Consider the following 18,447-nt stretch of genomic DNA (forward strand, 5'->3'; position numbering starts at 1 on the left):
AGTGTTATTAAAACTTCATATTCTACTTGCTTAGAGTTATGTTGCAGTGTTATTGTGAGAACGCTCTTTCACACGCGAATCCTTGACGCTATACGTTCTTTTGTTGACCCTCTAGAGCTAAGGAGAACAAGACCTCGACGCTTTATTTTTGTGCCAAGGCCTCCTTGTACGACATAATGTAAAGAAAAGGAACTTAACATTTCGTCACAATCTAGCCTGAGAGGACAAATTGGCATTTCATTCTCCCCCACAAAATGACTCTGCAAAAGTTTTTAGCTTCATTAGTTTTTTCGCCAATCCTAAAAATGCAAGCAGGCCTTGCACCACTTTTAAGCGAAAATACGTCGTGGAAACACCATGGTTACTTGAGTATTGCCGAAAGAAAAAAATACAAATATTTAGGCAATCCATGTTGTGAGCATGCTTTCATGTGTAGCTTTTCAGCTGCATCGCACATGCCGATCTATAGGAGGTCTCGCAAAACTTCACTCAATCAGACTTTCAAATTTTGACGAAACCTTGAAGATTATCGAACGAACGCGGGTGTATTTAGTAGGCCATGCAAATGGAACTATTATGCTTCACCTTGAAAGGTTGAACGTGATAGTGATATCCTGCCCTTTGTGCACACATGAAGACTTGGTGCATCATATTTCTTCGAACTTGCTTGCGCCCACAACGTGGCTTTAAGGGAATAGGCGCAGTAACATGTGTACCTTATGTAGTGGATGACCGCCTTTTAACTATGAACTCATTAGGATAATACAATTTCTGGCACCCTATGGCAGTGTAAGCTTATACCACGCATTGTTGCTGCATTATTTCATGGTGTATTGTGAAGCATGTATGCAGGACGTGCGTGGTTGTAAAGCATGACAGTTACTTTCCCTGCATTCTTAAGTAGTGACGTCACTGTGTGTTACAACATCCGCTTGCCACGGAAACGACCCGGGTTAGATCTCCACTCTGGCCCATGTTTTTTTTTTGTTATTTATCCTGTTTGCATCGTTCTCATTTTTTCGGTGACGCAGAGAATGATGATTTTTCGCTCACAACCAACGAGGCCGACGCCAAAATTTCTGTGAAACGAGCTTTTCAGCACTATCGCGTTAAAATGTGACGGATTATGAGAAGTTCCGTTCGGTATTTTTCCACTTTACCTTGTTCTTCGACCTTCTGTCCTCAATCAGGTGCGAAACGAATGCCTTAAATACATCAGTGCTTGACTTCTTAGGAAAATCTGGTAGCAGGGCCTTGTACAACTTAGGCATAAGGACTGGAAGAAGTGGAAGAAAAAATATATATGCCCACTTTTTATTTGTTTTTGTTCTCGTGCCTCGAATAATTCAAGTAAGTCACCGCTCCGATACTAAAGCGTTTGACGCACTCGCATACCTGCTGGTCAGTAATCATGCATCGTAACATGGAGCTCCCGAAAAGTGATTCTGGTAAGCAATTATCATGCATGCTTTTATCTAGACATTATTTTAGAGAACCGTGTATATTGGGACAAAATGGGACGACCACATCTCTTTGCAGAATGACATAAATAACATTAAAAACTGGGTGTGATCAGTGGATGATGGGGTGGACGGCAAATAAATGTAAGTCCATGTCGATTTCTCGCAGACATAATTGTAATCACATTATTTTCCCAATTGACGACACCCCATCGACCATGTAAACTCATACAAGCGCCTAGGGATTACAATTACACATGATCTCAACTGGTGCTCCCATGTGACTAACATTACTTCATCTGCAAACAAAACCAGGTGGTCAAAATTTCCGGAGCCCTCCACTACGGCGTCTATCATAATCATATGGTGGTTTTGGGACGTTAAACCCCACACATCAATCAATCATCTGCAAACAAAACTTTAGGATTTCTTAAACGTAACCTTCGCAGTGCTCCTCAACCCTTAAAACTACTCGCATATAAAACGTTGGTCAGGCCTGCGCTCAAATATGCATCGTCCATATGGAATCCTCATCAGAACTACCTCAACGACGCCGTAGAGTACGCGAAAAGTTGCGCAGTAAGATATATTCATTCATCATTCTCATACGACATCAGTGTTTCCTCTTTGAAAGCAGATTCTGGATTGGAATCGATGTCTCGTCGCCGTCGTATCGCGAGCTTATCACTGTATCACAAGTTCTACGACAGTTCACTTCGCCGCGCACCTTACATTTCTCCTCCTTCACGCATTTCACTGTGCGTTGGCCATTCATGTGACGTTGCTCGCCAAAGTGCGCGCACTGACGCTTGCTCGTCATCATTTTTTCATCGCACAGCCAAAGACCGGAACGGCTTTCCTTCCACGTCACTACCACGTCACTTCCATCGCAACATCAACTGCCTTCACGGACACATCAACAATATTTTTTTGTGAACAGTCTCTGTAATGTTTCCCATGTTTATATTGTATACCCCACCCCTTATGTAACACCCCTGCGGGGTCTTTAAGATAAAATAAATGAAATGACATGAAAAGAAGAGAAAGTGTCCGTTTTCTTTTTGTCGGAATCAACAATATCAAGATTTTCGAACCTGCAACCTTCGAATCGACATTCGAACTAGTGGTTTCTATCAACGGCAAGCGGACGTTTCGTCCACTTTGGCCTGATTTCCTGTATGTTTTAATAAACGTGAAGTGTAAGTATTGCCTCCTATTTTCCAAGCGATGTACGTTGATTGATTGATATGTGGTGTTGAACGTCCCGAAATCACGATATGATTATGAGAGACGTTGTAGTGGAGGGCTCCGGAAAATTCGACCGCCTGGGGTTCTTTAACGTGCACCCAAATCTGAGCACACGGGCCTACAACATTTCCGCCTCCATCGGAAATTCAGCCGCCACAGCCGGGATTCGAAACCGCGACCTGCGGGTCAGCAGCCGAGTACCTTAGCCACTAGACCACCGTGGCGAGGTCAAGCGATGTATGTGTTCTTGCAAAAGATATTGCTTTTTATTATTTGAAGAACCTAAGTGTGATATTGAAAAGTAAAAATAAAGGCCCGGAAATCGCTTTATATTTCCATGCAAGTGTATTGCGCCACATAAGAGCGCACATTCTAGGATCAGGAGAGAGATTAAGAAAGACAATTTTTTGTAACTAAAAGCTACGTGATTACTGCGTGTGGACCTCTTCATACGCTCACCACAGACTACTGACACTTGCAGTTGATGGTCGAGAGTTGCCGATCGCCTTCCAAATTCTAATTCAGACAGTCGCCCATACCACTACCAATTTTATACGTCGTTAAGTAGCGGCGAGACGGTGTCTACCGCAGTCTGTGGGGACTGACGTGGCATGTGCTCGAGTGTCGGCGCTGCGTAGAACCACGGACACTCGTCTCTACGTTCGGGACAATTTTCGTGAAGCCTGTGTAAGTGAAGTTCGTCTGCATAAGGCGCCAATGTATGAATTGCCACCTGTCGAGAATCGAGTGAAATGAAGTGTTGGCTTGTCTTCGCAATCGTCTTCCTCGAGCATGTCAGCCCACGTGCCGCCAGGTGTCGAAGATTGATCCGTTCATACCGCTCGTCTTGTCCCTGCCCAAGTGGTGCACCCACTCGCGTTGCCAGATGGCAGAAGAGGTTGAGTAGGTTGAACGCTTCGTTCGACGATTCCCTCAATTATGCATGCGTTCATGCGTATATACACGCACACATACAAAGGCATGCACGAGCGTAGTTGAAGCACGGTTGAACCCCTTCTCGCAAAAAAAAAATCCTGGCTGTGTCAGTGGGTGCACCCTATGCTTCCCACACATTTTCTATATTTACTATTGGAACAAATTCTAATAGAGCAGGTACGTTGCTGTTGGCGGCAATGATCTCTAAAAGAAAATTTCATGTACTGCAGTGCATAGCCAAACGTCTCCATTACCACCTGCTCGGAAGGGGGCTTCGGGGCTTTCCGTCTGTGTGTCACAGAGGACATAGTTCTACAAAACTCGTATCTGTGCAGTTCGTAGGTTGGTTTGTCAGTCAGTCGGTTGGTTTAGACGTTTTTTCACAAGCGCAATTAGCCTGGAAGTCTCAGGTGGCAATATCGAACCGGCAATGTTTTTAGGCTTCGAACGCCACTTCACAGTGCAATTGAACATTTTAGATGTTTGTCTCTTATATGAATCAAACTGTACTAGTTCTGTTGATTATTAAAAATGTACTATATAGGCTTCACGAAATAATGCCGAAGGTGGTTAGCGAATATGAATCAGCTATACCAGGCAGCAATGACAGAAAGCCGACGTTTTGAGAAACTCTCTTCAATTGCACATATACCAGTCAAAAACCTTCTTGATCACTTGCAGGCGCACGCATATATTTTGCCGCCTCATGAGGGCAAGACATTGTGTCGCGTTCAGCTATATCTTAAATTTCAGGCCGATAATATTTCGCTGCACAGAAAATTATTATAAATGACATTTCACAGAAGGAACCGTAAACTATGCTGTTAAATTGTTTGTCTTACGAAGCAATGATTCTATACGTGAAACTAAGATTCTAAACCATTTAGAGGGCACAGAAATGCAATATACATTGAATACGTACACACGACGTAGCTTTTTTTTGCACTCGTTTCAGGTCATTCTCGAACCTCGGCAAGCTCTTTGTGCCTGAGCTAATCGGCATCCCACCGTTCGCACGTTTGTTTACCTCTCTGGAGACTTTCCGGGTCGATCGAGTTGACCAGTGTTTTCTTTGCCTAAATCCTCTGATGCGTGCATCTCGTTTTTAGTGAGAAAAAAAAATAAATTGCTCACATAACATCACGACTCTCCAGCCAGCCGTGCCTATAAAGATAGCATCAAGACATTTCATAAAGGGGTGGTCTTTCTCATTTTCGCTGTCGATATCCACACTGTAGTTCAAAGCAGTCGTTATGTCCAGCTGCGTATTATTCGACAATCTGCAAAGAAAGATATATACGCCTTAAAGTTGATTGAGATATGCTTGGCGGTTAAGTATATGCAGCTGAAATTCAATTTACCGATGCTATATATCACCATCCTCGAAAGAATTTGTCGAATCGGGCAGTTTGTAAAATTGAGAAATGTCTTTTTTTTGTGCTTCAATACAGCAAATTGTAACGTATAGCAATGCCTAAAAGCTACCGTGACATTGGATTCACGACTAGCACACACCTGCTCCAGTGAAAAAGCTGTGATGGCGGGGAAAACTTGCAGCCTCCCAAGTCTCCAAGCCCAGTAGAAGATCTAACGAAGCTTGCATGAGCTGCTGATATACAAAGACGGGCGGAACGATTGCAACACTTCTGCAGGCAGTTCGAACAAGAAAGTTGCGTGGAAGTCATCACAGTTATTACCGCATAAAGAGTCAAATGGCGAAAGCAACATCACCAGTGCTTCTGTAGGATATTTTACAGAAACACAAAGCCATCTAGTGATAATATTTTTAAGGACATATACACACAGTGCCGTCTAGTGAACAGTTCCTAAAATAACTAGAAGGGGCTACTATAACATACAACTATACAAGGAAGCGACCTACACCCTAAGGAGTTTCGCCCCGAAAAGCTCGAACCACATGATAGACTGCCCTAGCACATGAGGAAGATAGCAGTGGACGGGGCTCAAGATTTATTGAAGAAGAATGGCTATTTGGGCTAGTTGGTTTGAATTCATGGTAATAAGGGCTGCAGCGCGAGCACGAAGGTGCTAGAAGAAACAGACGAAAGGCGAGGCACTCGGGAAATAGCTGAAGCGTATTTTATTAGAAAACATAGTGACGGATGCGTAAGCCAACCTTCGGTGGCCTTGCATGACAAAGAGTTTGCGCTTTTAGATAAGGGTTAGCCATTTTATCATTGCACCTTATTTTTATCAGACTATTCCCCAGAATATGTCACGTTGCTCACGTTTGCTGTTAAAAGGTTGCCTGTTGTATATATTATCATGTGTGCTGCGAATAATAAAATTCAGTTGGTAGTCAGCGCTCGTGTTGTCCTCTTTGCCTTCCGTGTCTCGCCTTTCGTCTGTTTCTTCTAGCACCTTCGTGCTCGCGCTGCATCCCTTATTATCAAGATTTATGTCTCATGTCGGGGAAGTCTTTGGCAATTGTACCACAGCTCTTGAAGCACAAAACGCAGATTACATTCTGCATTCTGCAGCGTGGCTAGGTTTCTTGGCTTATGCCCAAATGCCTCGGAACGTTAAGCAGCAGTTTCCATTGTAGATAAAGCACCTGCGAAAACTACACCACACATCAACCGCTAAGCCCACATACGCTATACGAATTCTGGCCCAGCTCTAAGCCTGCACTGTTGTGCGATGGTTTCATCCCCCCCTTTGCAGCACTTAGCTGGTTAGTGATGGGAGATGAACCTGCAATCCTCGTCTGCGGAGTAGCAACTGGATGCAGCGGATGCAATAGTACATGTAACATCCCTAAACGTAAATGCTTAATGGGAGCTTCCCTGTACTGAAGTTTGCCAGGATTTTGTTTGAATATTGGAATAAATTGGGCAATTCGTGCCATGGCTGTCAGCAAGTTTGACCGCGCCAGGTATGCTTCTACAATGGAGAGCTGCTTTGCAGACCGCTACATACTTGAGATATTTACGTTAATCTGAGTTTTTGGAGATTTCAAAACAACTGCGTCAGCATTTTTGAATAAATTGGTGGTGGTTGAGCGTGGTTTGTTTGATATCTTAGTAGGCCGATTGTCTTAAGATTACAAAATTCTCTGAGAATATCGAAGGGATAGAGAAAGAGACAAAAAAGACGTAATAGCTTAAACTTGAGGAATTTTAGCCTGAATATAAAGAACAGAAAAAATGCGCATAACATAGACACATTTTGTGAACAACGTGAACACATGGGTGGCGATTGAATTGACTTTCTTTCTAAGTAGAGAGGGCTAAGTGACGTGATGCCAGATAGGTAAACCATTACTGAGTCCGAAATGTGTTCTAAACAGCACTGAAGAATGGTTATCGTTCAATGTGACTATGCTTGTGCGGTCCTACGAGCTTATCAGGCCGTATGAGGTTGAAGTTCACGATAAGGTAATATCTAGCTGGTGCTGATCAGTGTTGCGTACAGGTCTGCCCTTGCAACTGTTATCCATCTGTCATTTTTTTCCCCTTTAGCCCTTTCACTTATAATTTCAAAGGAGTACAAAAGAGTCCACTTGGATCGCAGATGATCGCCGCTGTGTCGAGAAGCTACACAAGAGTATAGCTTTTCTAAAAATCGTGTTATGACAGTGGCGTGCACACTTTGTTCAAGTAAACTTACTCGAAGAAATCCACAGGCTTCTTCTTAGCTGCCGCATTCATAAGTCGTGATGTCATTCTTCCAGAAATGGTTTTCACCTTGGCCATGATCTGAAATTGAGAATATTTGTCCAGAAACAGAATTCCATAAAAACAGCACGCTATGAGATATCCCTAAATCGGGTCATTTCTACCGGCTAAGACAACATGTGCTAATTTTGCATATATGACTTACTGAACGGGCTATTGCATTTCGAGACAATGCTGTTTAAGGCAGCTGATGTTTGTAGGCTCAGTACTCTAGAGAATGTCACGAAACAATGAAAAACAAAATGAAAAATTTAACGAAATAAAAATAAACAACTGTTGCACGAAGTAAAGTAACACAACGCGTTGTTAGTAGCTGGATTGAACAAAGTCCTTTAGTTGTGCTATATAGGAAGAAATGAAGAAAAAAAAGAAGGGTAATTGGGTTTAGCGAGAGCTCTAATATCAAGACGACTTTGACATACATACTGATGATTGATTGATATGTGGGGTTTAACGTCCCAAAACCACCATATGATTATGAGAGACGCCGTAGTGGAGGGCTCCGGAAATTTCGACCACCTGGGGTTCTTTAACGTGCACCCAAATCTGAGTACACGGGCCTACAACATTTCCACCTCCATCGGAAATGCAGCCGCCGCAGCCGGGATGATACATATTGACAGCATCAGCTCCACCGGTTAGGCTATTTTCTGTTATGTTTGCAATATATCGCAAGATGATTGGGAAGAACGACATGGGCAGTGCGCTGACGTGTGATGATTTTTTAGCATTTCGCATACTAACCGTCCTTAACCTGATCGTGGTAAGCGCTGGCGTGAAGATAGTTCGCACTTTCTTCCATTCTTCGCCATGAAGGTTCATAATGGCTTTCTTCCAAACGTCACTTCCCACTGTTTGGGACAACTGCACGATATAGAGGACGTATCGAAATCATTGCGAAGTAATTCTTCACTGCAGAGTTTCAAACAGACTAAATCGTCTCTTTGTTAGGTTCTCAAACATATTGGCACATCAATGTAAACAGACGTTCTTTTCCTCTTACCACGCCTTCATTGCTTACGCAGTATATCCCTAAAGGTACTGTTGATAGTGTTTGTTTAGCAATTTAAGCTGACCTTGGGTGAATTCATACACATTATTTACATTCATTTACTATTGATTTAAGCGTATAAACCTGCTCAAAATTTTTGCGATTTCAGCGTAGCATACGAGGACACAAAAGCGACAAGAGTTTACGCATGTTCTAGGTTAGCTTTCATGTGTTATATAACTTGCACTCTGTTGCATTTCAGTTCTTCGTTAAGTTGAGTTTCTACGGTGGAGTCGAAGCATCTGTTGGGCTGTTGCGATGGATGTTCAACAGTTGCCACCATGTCTGTGAGTGGATAAATCTAACCGTTTTCTGCTAATCTTGAAAACATAAGCACGTATTTTTGATATGGGCAATAAAGTATGTGAATGGCTTCGGCTGCTTAATAGCAAAATGCCACTTGCGTTAAGCGCAAAATTTCTGTAGCCGAAAATATAAAAGATATCATGGATATACTAAAGCTGTTATTATGAAGTGATGCTAAAGTTCTTCTAATTAACATTAACGAAAAGGAATGTGCTTATGCAGAGCCCTCTTCGGTAATCATTTATTATTTTCAGAGGATTATCAGTGCTAGTGTCCAGCTTTACTAAGTGCACCAATCACGGCATGCAGGCTCTTGAATTCGACTGCAAGAAACACGTGTTGACATGCTCCAATTCAACGCCGTGCATGGTCAGGGCACACTTTCTTCCGTCAACAATGAAATACTAAAATTAATAAAACCATTGAATTACTGCAGTTTCGAGAAAACGCGTTTAATTGCTCTGTCGCCACTTACCGATCTATCCGCAAAGTGCTTGAACTTTGTTACCAGGATCTCCCGCAAGATGTCCGGTTCTCCAACTACTAGAGTTGGTACCGTGCCCTGGTAGGAGCTGTAATAAATCACTCTTCTTTTTTTTTAACTTGTGAATTCCAAGTAGGAAAACTGTTCATTTACACAAACTGTATGATACCGACTCCAGTATACCTTCTGCTGTATATACCTATGATATATTTATCCTTTTGTTTGAATTTCAATAAACGATTCTGCTTCTGATTATAGAATGATTGAGTGTAAAGTCAACGTCCCCTTTTAAATATCGGGGGTGTTCGCTGGAATTGGGTTTGAGGTCAATTTTTTTTTTAATGTAGAGAAGTACACAGAACAAATAATGTGCCGTGCACTATGACACTTCATTCGTCAGAGTCAATGACACGATTTGTTTTTGTGAACAGAGGACAGGGTGGCAGTGTCTCGACTTTTTCAGAAGTAGTCAAGTTATACAAGCGTACTCTTAAAATGATAATGGTTTACATACTCATTGGACAATGCAGTGTACGGCTTTGGGCGGTCCTGTGCGTTACCATTTGCTGGAGGACTGAGAGACAGACTGCCTGCTTTCCGACTGATCTGCCTGGTTACTCAATCGTCCGAGCAGCACTTGCGAACTCTAACAGACCTTCCTTAATGTTCTTGAAAATAGGGTGATATGTAAAGGCGATTGTTGTCACATATTGCAACACACAAATTTGACTACCGCCACCCTCATTGTTCGGCCATGATAAGGGAACACTTATATAGGCGGGCGTTGTCAGTATTCTTTTTTAGTTGCATTCATTAGATTTTATGTAAATGCGGCTTGATTCGCCGCGTTTAGATAATGCGGCTTAATTCGACAACAAGTGTAAATGCGGCTTGATTTCGTCACTTCTGTGCAAGCAGGGGACCACAATGACTGAGCATTTTTACATTGTAAATTAGGCATTCTTCTTCCCTTAAGCGACTTTGTACGGCTCCAACTTGAAATAGTTTGGTACACAGGATTACCCACGTGACGGCAGAGCAGTATTTAACGAGGAGTTCAATGGGGGCCCTTTGCGCGGGAATTTTATTTCTTCAATCTTTTTGGCAATGCGAAATACGAGCCGGTAAGTATCGCATGTAATGCGAGTGAGCCATTTCATTTGATGACCAAATATAGCACGATTCAGAGTGAAATACTTTCAAATATTTATTTACGATGTAAATGCTAATAATTGCTGCAAATGCGCATAACGCATATAAACACGCTCACTTCATTTTCCCCACCTCTTTCCAACTGCAACGGCACGAGTCTCATGTGAATACGGGCGCTAGTCAATTCGCTAAAGCATGAAACAAGTTTGAAAACCTTAGTGCAATACCATCCGTGCCCTTCACTGCAATGCTAAATCTTGCTATCACTGGAGAAGCTTCTTTTTCTGCTTACTTGAAGTAAATGTTAAGCCTTCACGATATTGATAGAGAAACTCGAGCAATATATATACATATATATATATATATATATATATATATATATATATATATATATATATATATATATATATATATATATATATATATATATATATATATATATATATATATATATATTGTTACGCACAAGGAGGACCAGGACGTATGCGGCTGAAGGGGCTGTTTATTTTGGGCACGAAGAGAAGCGCCGGAGCGGCCAACAGGTTGACGATTGCAGTGTCGTCGTCTTCCTCTTTTCTCCAGCTTGGGGCAGCCAGCATGTTCCCCTATCTTCGTTTTCTTCCCAGGCATGCGCAACATTCCTCCCCTCGCAGACGAAGCCCGCCGGGCGAGGTGATTGATTTACTTTGGTGTGTACAACTTCAGTCGAGCGGCATGGACTGCTTAGGTTTTAGCGGCTCTTCTACCACTTCTCGTGAGGCAAGCTATTGTGTACGTGACTTCAGTGATTTTGTTGAGAACAACAAACGGTCCGTCATATGTGGCCAAGAACTTTTGGCATAACCCGTGTCTTTATACCGGAGTCCAGAGCCACGCTAGGACGTCGTAGCGTGCCTTCAATTTTTCCTGTGATGCCAAAGTGCGTAGACTAGCAATACGACGCGCCTCTTCTGCAAGGCAGAGGATTTTAGTGACTGAGAGGTTCTCGTGCGCCGAGAATGGCAAAACTGTGTCGAGTGTGTACCATGGCGGTCGTGCGTACATCAAAAAAAGGGGCTATAGCCTGTTGTCTCGTGCTCAGTGGTGTTGAACGCGTAAGTTATAAATAATAGCACGTCATCCCAGTTCTTGTGGTCGGATGCCACATACATAGAGAGAATGTTTACAATTGTTCGGTTGGTGCGCTCCGTGAGCCCATTTGTTTGCGGATGGTATGGCGACGAGTGACGAAGGCGGGACTCACTCAATCAAAGCAGCTCTTCTACTATATCTGCCATAAATTGTCGTCCACGATCACTGATGATAACGTGAGTTGAGCCATGTCGGAGGATAACGTGCTGCAGCAGGAACACAGAAACGCCGCTGGCAGTTGCGGTTGGTATGGCCGCCGTCTCGCAGTAACACGTGAGGTAATCGACGCATACAATTATCCAGCGATTGCCCTTAGCCGACTTCGGAATAGGGCCCACGAGGTCAATGTCCACTTGTTGGAAAGGTGTGCTTGGAGGTGGCAAGGGTTGTAGAAAACCAGCCGCAGCAGTAGATGGGCGTTTGTGGCGTTGACACTGCGTGCAGCTGCCCACATACACTACGACTGACTGTCGCATTCCCGGCAGAACCTAAATGTCCGGACGTAGTACCGTCGTGCATAGCACTTCAAATCGCTGTCCGAAGGCTTTCCGGCACTACCAGGAGGAAACGTGCGCCAGCGCTGGAAAAGTTCTTTTTATACAGGAGTCCGTCGCGTACACAGAAATGGCATGCCGTAGGAGCTGTGCAGAGCGATGATAGCCTGGTGTCCTTTCGCTGTTCATCTTTGAAAGTACTGAGGTCGGGAAACTTTGGTGACATAGAAGCTACGAGGTGGTCGAGGTCATCGGCGTCACACTCTGTAGAGCTCAGTGGCATGCGTGAAAGGCAATCTGCATCGGCGTGTCGTCGACCAGTTTTGTACGGGACTATAACGTTATACTCTTGGAGCCGAAGTGACCAGCGCGCTAGGCGGCCGCAAGGGTCCCGAAGGTTGACGAGCCAACACAATGAGTGGTGGTCGGTGACGACTGTAAAAAGGCGTCCATATAGGTATGACCGAAACCGCTGAATCGCAAATACTACCGCCAGGCATTCTTGTTCTGTGACAGTGTAATTTTGCTCGGGCCTATTCAAGGAACGACTTGCGTATGCGATCACGTGCTCGCGGTTACCAAAACATTGAACTAGGACGGCACCAATACCTATGCCGCTGGAATCCGTGTGCAGTTCTGTTGGCTCTTGATGGACTGAAGTGTTGCAGAAAAGTCCGCGACGTCAGGAGGAACTTCAGTTGACGAAAAGAGGCGTCGCACTCCGGAGTCCACTCGAAGGGAGTATTCTTCCGTAGCAAACTATCAGCGGATACGCGACATCGGCAAATTTAGGTATAAAACGGCAAAAATAGGAGCAAAGCCCAAGAAAAGTGCGGAGCTCCTTAACAGAGCGTGGCGCACTGTACGTTTCAACGGCTACTGTCTTCTGGGGATCTGGACGGATGCCATCCTGATCGACTATGTGTCCGAGAACAAGGGTTTGTCGGTCTCCGAAGTGGCATTTCTTTGAGTTAAGAACAAGGCCAGCGTTTCTTATGCAAGTCAGTACAGTATTCAGACGTTGTTTGTGTTCGCTGAAGGTGCGGCCAAAGACGACGTCGTCGAGATAGCACATGCAAATGCTGCACTTCAAGCCACGAAGAACAGTGTCCATAAATCGCTCGAACGTCGCCCATGCATTGCACAGTCTAAATGGCATCACGTTGAATTCGAAAAGGCCGTCATGGGTTTCAAAGGCTGTCTTTTTTTTATCTTCAGGATGCATGGGAATTGGAAGTAGCCCGATCTTAAGTCTACAGAGGAAAAGTAAGAGGCCGAATGTAGACAGTCTATGGCATCATGAATACGTGGAAGTGGGTACACGTCTTTTTTTGTTACAGTATTCAATCGGCGATAATCGACGCAAAATCTCCAGGATCCGTCTTTCTTTTTAACGAGAATTACTGGGGCTGCCCATGGACTCACCGACTCTTGAATGACTCCGTTTTGAATAATTTCGTTCACCTGCTCATTAATTACCCGCCGCTTGGATGGCGAAACACGGTATGGCTTTTGTCTAATCGGATTGGCCAAACCAGTGTTGATGTTGTGACATGTCCGAGAAGCAGGGATTAAGGGCGCTTTGTCTTTCTGCGCAAAGTCGAATGCAGAAACGTGCTACGAAAGTACATTAACTAATGTTCGGCGTTCACTTGTGGTCAGCGACTTATTAACCATTGACAGAAGAGCCGTTTCCAAACGCCCCGCCGTGGTGGTCTAGTGGCTAAGGTACTCGGCTGCTGACCCGCAGGTCGCGGGTTCGAATCCCGGCTGCGGCGGCTGCATTTCCGATGGAGGCGGAAATGTTGTAGGCCCGTGTGCTGAGATTTGGGTGCACGTTAAAGAACCCCAGGTGGTCTAAATTTCCGGAGCCCTCCACTACGGCGTCTCTCATAATCATATGGTGGTTTTGGGACGTTAAACCCCACAAATCAAATCAAATCAATCAGCCGTTTCCAAACTGTTTCTACGATGCTCTTCCGGCGCATCTCCAAGCTCGGTCATCAGTAAGGCCTCGTGTTGTCCACTGACGACGGATAACTTTAAACCATCTGGTAATACGGGTTCTGTGGATAAATTGACAGTCCATAAACCAGTGCGTCCACGTCTGATCGACACCACACAAAGTGGGATCAACACATTCTTTTTCATGCAGTTGGTGTACACTGGTTCAACGTTGGCATCAAAGTTGGCGGAATAGCTGTCGCTGCAACCAACAGGTACACGAATGGTTGATAACGGTGGTATGATTGTGTCGCCACAGACACACAATGCCGTCTCACCATCCACAGGGTTTTCCAAGAGTGCTGGCGGAACGTGATCACTCATAAATAATGTCCCTGTGCGGCAGTCGACAGTCGCACCACATTCCATCAAAAACTCCATACCCAAAATAACATCATGTGTTGCCTACGGAATAATCACGAAGTCCGTTGGGATAACGTGGCCTCCGAGAAACACGTCAGCTTGACACACACCAACAGAATGCAGTGACTCACCACTCACTCCGCAAAACTTCGAAGCTTGATTTCACTTAAATAAAACCTTTCGTTCCAAGGTATCTTTGAAACGCGCACTCATGGCAGAAATTGTTGCCCCCGTATCCACCAAAGCCATCACAGGCACATCGTCCACAAAAACACGTACTTTGTTCTTGAACATCAACAGAGGAGGTATTTCTGATATTAGCACGTCTCCAGCGACCTCACCTCCATCGGCCGCACTTGCTAGTTTTCCTGTGGCAAAGGAGACGTGTTGCGACGCCGCGGTGAACGCGGTGAAGGAGAACGGGGAGCACGAGGCGGTGGAGGCGTCAAACTCCTGTCAGATGTAGGGAGTGGTTCCGGAAGCTGTGTGTCCAGTAGTCGTCGCGAGGCAGCAGGTGTGTTGCCCTAGGGTCGTCGTACGGTCGATCACACGATTGTGTGGAGTGTTGTGGTGGGCCATAAAGGCCATGCAAAGTGTGGTGGGTAGCCAAACCGTGGGGTTACACGTCGATGGTTGCAAAATCGCGAAATATGTCCTGGTACACCACAGGCGTAGCAAACTGTGAGAGGTCAAACTCTCTTTATTCGTCGATGAATCAAACATCGTCTTCCCTGGCGTAGTGGGTCGGTTCGTTCCGTATATCATAGGTATAAACCGGGCGTCGCGAAGAAGGCGGATGCTGGGGGCGCCGGTCATGGCGAGGAGCTGGCAAGCGTGATGCTCTCCTTGCCTGTGGGGGTGCGCTGTACTCAACAGCTGCTGCACTAACCATCGATTGACATGCACGGTTTTGGGCCGAAGCTGTCGACGAGAAGACGCTGCGCCGTCCGGAAATACCTCGTAGGTAAGATCTGTGACAGGTCTAAGAACCTTGTACGGTCCAAAATTATGAATTAGGAGTTTTTCGGATAAGCCTGGTCGCCGAACAGGGGTCCACACCCACACTCGGTCCCTAGGGAGGTAGGTGACGTTTCGATGGCGGAGGTTGTAACGTCGTGCGTCTTCATCTCGTTGGTGACTGGTGTTTATGCGAGCTAGCTGACGAGCTTCTTCGGCGTATTGAGTGTATTGCTCAGCGTCTGGAGCGATTTCATTGCTTTGGTCACACGGAAGCATAGCATCGAGCATGGTTCGCATGTTGCGTCCGTAAACGAGTCGGAAAGGCGGAAATCGCGTTGTTTCTTGCGTTGCCGTATTGTATGCGAACGTGATGTATGGAAGAATTTCGTCCCAGGTTTTTTGTTGTACGTCAACGTACATTGACAGCATGTCCGCTATGGTCTTGTTAAGCCTCTCTGTCAGTCCATTCGATTGCGGGTGATAAGCCGTCGTTTTTTGATGACTTGTGCAGCTCAATTTAAAAATGTCCTCCATCATTCGTGCTGTAAATGACGTCCCTCTGTCCGTAATCATGCATGACGGTGCACCATGCCGTAGGACGATTTGGTGCACGAAGAACTGCGGGACTTCAGAGGATGTGCCAAGGGGTAACGCTTTTGTTTCAGCATAACGAGTGAGATAATCTGTCGCAACTATAATCAATTTGTTCCCAGAGGACGACAAAGGGAAGGGTCCAAGAAGGTCCATTCCCACGAGGTCAAACGGTGTCTGTGGTGGTGCAATCGGCTGGAGCAGGCCTGCGGGTCTCACAGGCGGAGTCTTGCGACGCTGGCACTCACGGCAGCCTTTCAAGTATCGATGTACACTAGTTGATAGTCACGGCCAGTAATACTGTTGGCGTACTCTGGCGAGAGTTCGCGAATAGCCCAAATGTCCTGACGTGGGCTCGTAGTGGCACGCAAGGAGGATCTCGTCCAGCATTTCGGTAGGAACAACGAGTAGGAAGGCTTTGTCACTACCACGGGCGTTTTTCTTGTAAAGAATGCCTCTTCTTAAACAAAAAGAGGACAGTTCGCGAGCGATGTGTCGAGGGACCTGAGAGTTCCGGCCTTCCAGGGAATCAATAGCTGGGCGTAATTCGTCGTCTGCCCGCTGTTTTGACACAAATTCGGAATCGCTGACTGCTCCGAGAAAGGCATCTTCATCCTCGGAGCCCCTGACAGCGTGCCCCACAGGCGCTCGAGAAAGCGCGTCGGCGTCTTCATGTTTGCGCCCTGACCTGTACACAATCGTAATATCGAACTCCTGCAAACGCAAACTCCACCGAGCGAGACGACCGGATGGATCTCTGAGATTTGCCAGCCAGCAGAGCGAGTGGTGGTCAGTCACCACTTTGAAGGGACGACCGTAGAGGTAAGGCCGAAACTTGGTCGTCGCCCACACGACTGCGAGGCATTCTTTTTCCGATGTAGAATAGTTGGTCTCGGCTCGAGAAAGAGTACGACTGGCGTAAGCTATTACATGTTCAACGCCACCGTGTCGTTGTACAAGGACAGCGCCAAGTCCGACGTTGCTGGAATCTGTATGAATTTCTGTAGCAGCGTCCTCATCAAAATGGGCAAGAACAGGGGCTGTTTGCATTCTCTGCCGTAGCTCTGTGAACGCTGCATCTTCTTCTGCGCTCCAAGTAAAAGGCACGTCATCTCGGGTGAGTCGCGTAAGAGGTTCAGCTATCTTCGAGAAGTTGGCGATAAATCGGCGATAATAAGCGCACAAGTCGAGGAAACGGCGTACTGCTCTTTTATCTTATGGAACGGGGAAGGCGGCGACAGCAGCAGTTTTGTCTGTATCAGGCCGCACTCCAACCGCACTAATGACATCTCCCAGAAATTTCAGCTCTTCGTAGCCGAAATGGCATTTTGGGGGTTTCAGCGTGGGTTAGTTGTGCGATTGGCGTCCAGAACCTTTCTCAGACGCTTCAGATGTTCTTCGAAGCTTTCGGAAAAGATGACCACGTCATCGAGGTAGACAAGGCAGCTTTGCCACTTCAAGCCAGCGAGAACTGTATCCATTATCCTCTGAAAAGTAGCTGGGGCAGAACAGAGGCCGAAGGGAAAAACACGGAATTCGCAAAGTCCGTCTGGAGTCACAAACGCGGTTTTTTCTCGGTCTCGTTCATCCGCTTCAATTTGCCAATAGCTACTCTTTAGATCGATGGACGAAAAATACTTCGTGCGACGTAATCTGTCGAGAGAGTCGTCGACCCGTGGAAGCGGGTAAACGTCTTTTTTCGTGACGCTATTAAGCTTCCTAAAGTCAATACAAAATCGCAGCGTACCGTCTTTTTTCTTCACTAGAACGACTGGCGAGGACCAAGGGCTGTTGGATGGTTGAATAATTCCGTCATTGAGCATATCTTTTACTTGTGTCTGAATAGCCGCACTTTCTTTGGAAGAAACGCGATAAGGCTGCTGCTGGATGGGGCGGACGTCATCGTCGGTAATAATTCGATGCTTGGCGAGGTGTGTTTGACGGACTTTGGAAGAAGAGGCGAAGCAAGACCGAAACTCCCTTAAAAGGTCATGAAGTGCAGCCTTTCTTTTGTCTGGCAGCGTCGAATTAATGTCGATGTGGTCTAGAAATTCATCCTCATGCGTTTCCTCGGACGCGAAGCACTCCGTGACGTCGGCAACAGGGTCGCCATAGGCTACGGTGGTTCCGCGGAAAAGATGCCGGTGCTCGTAGTGTAAGTTCGTAACTAGTATTTGCGACTGTCCGTTACGGACACGCACAAAACTTCGGGCGGCACATACACCTTGGAGTAGCAGAAGTGATAGGTTGCTTTCAGCCACCACGTCACCGTCCCGGAGGTCTTCACAAATGACTTTGATGGGAACAGTCGCTCGAGGCGGCAGCGTCACACTGCCGTCAGCAACACGTAGCGCAGGTCTACGGCAGTTATCAGCGTCTCGATCTGTTGCGCCTTGAGTCGAGAAGGTCACAATGCGCTCACGAAGATTTATGATGGCACCGTATTCCTAAAAGAAGTCCATGCCGATAGTGAGCTGACGTGAGCAGTCGCGCAGAACGAGGCAGCTGAGCACAAACGTTGACGCACGAATTTCCACTCTTGCCGTACAGTGACCCAGTGGTGTTACAA

General features: G+C 45.8%; 1 protein-coding gene across 1 annotated transcript in view; it reads right to left on the reverse strand.

Moving 5' to 3' along the window:
- Positions 1-18,447, reverse strand: part of LOC119160032 (cytochrome P450 3A41) — a 59,607-nt gene that overhangs the window by 23,263 nt on the left and 17,897 nt on the right. The window contains exons 4-8 of the mRNA XM_075889647.1: positions 9,175-9,271; positions 8,087-8,206; positions 7,275-7,363; positions 4,779-4,924; positions 1,161-1,276 (exon numbers count right to left, since the gene is read on the reverse strand). Coding sequence (XP_075745762.1) covers positions 1,161-1,276; positions 4,779-4,924; positions 7,275-7,363; positions 8,087-8,206; positions 9,175-9,271 — 568 coding nt within the window. The remainder of the gene's footprint in view (positions 1-1,160; positions 1,277-4,778; positions 4,925-7,274; positions 7,364-8,086; positions 8,207-9,174; positions 9,272-18,447) is intronic.

The sequence above is a fragment of the Rhipicephalus microplus genome, chromosome 3 (genome assembly GCF_043290135.1).
Source record: "Rhipicephalus microplus isolate Deutch F79 chromosome 3, USDA_Rmic, whole genome shotgun sequence".
Lineage (NCBI taxonomy): Eukaryota > Metazoa > Arthropoda > Arachnida > Ixodida > Ixodidae > Rhipicephalus > Rhipicephalus microplus.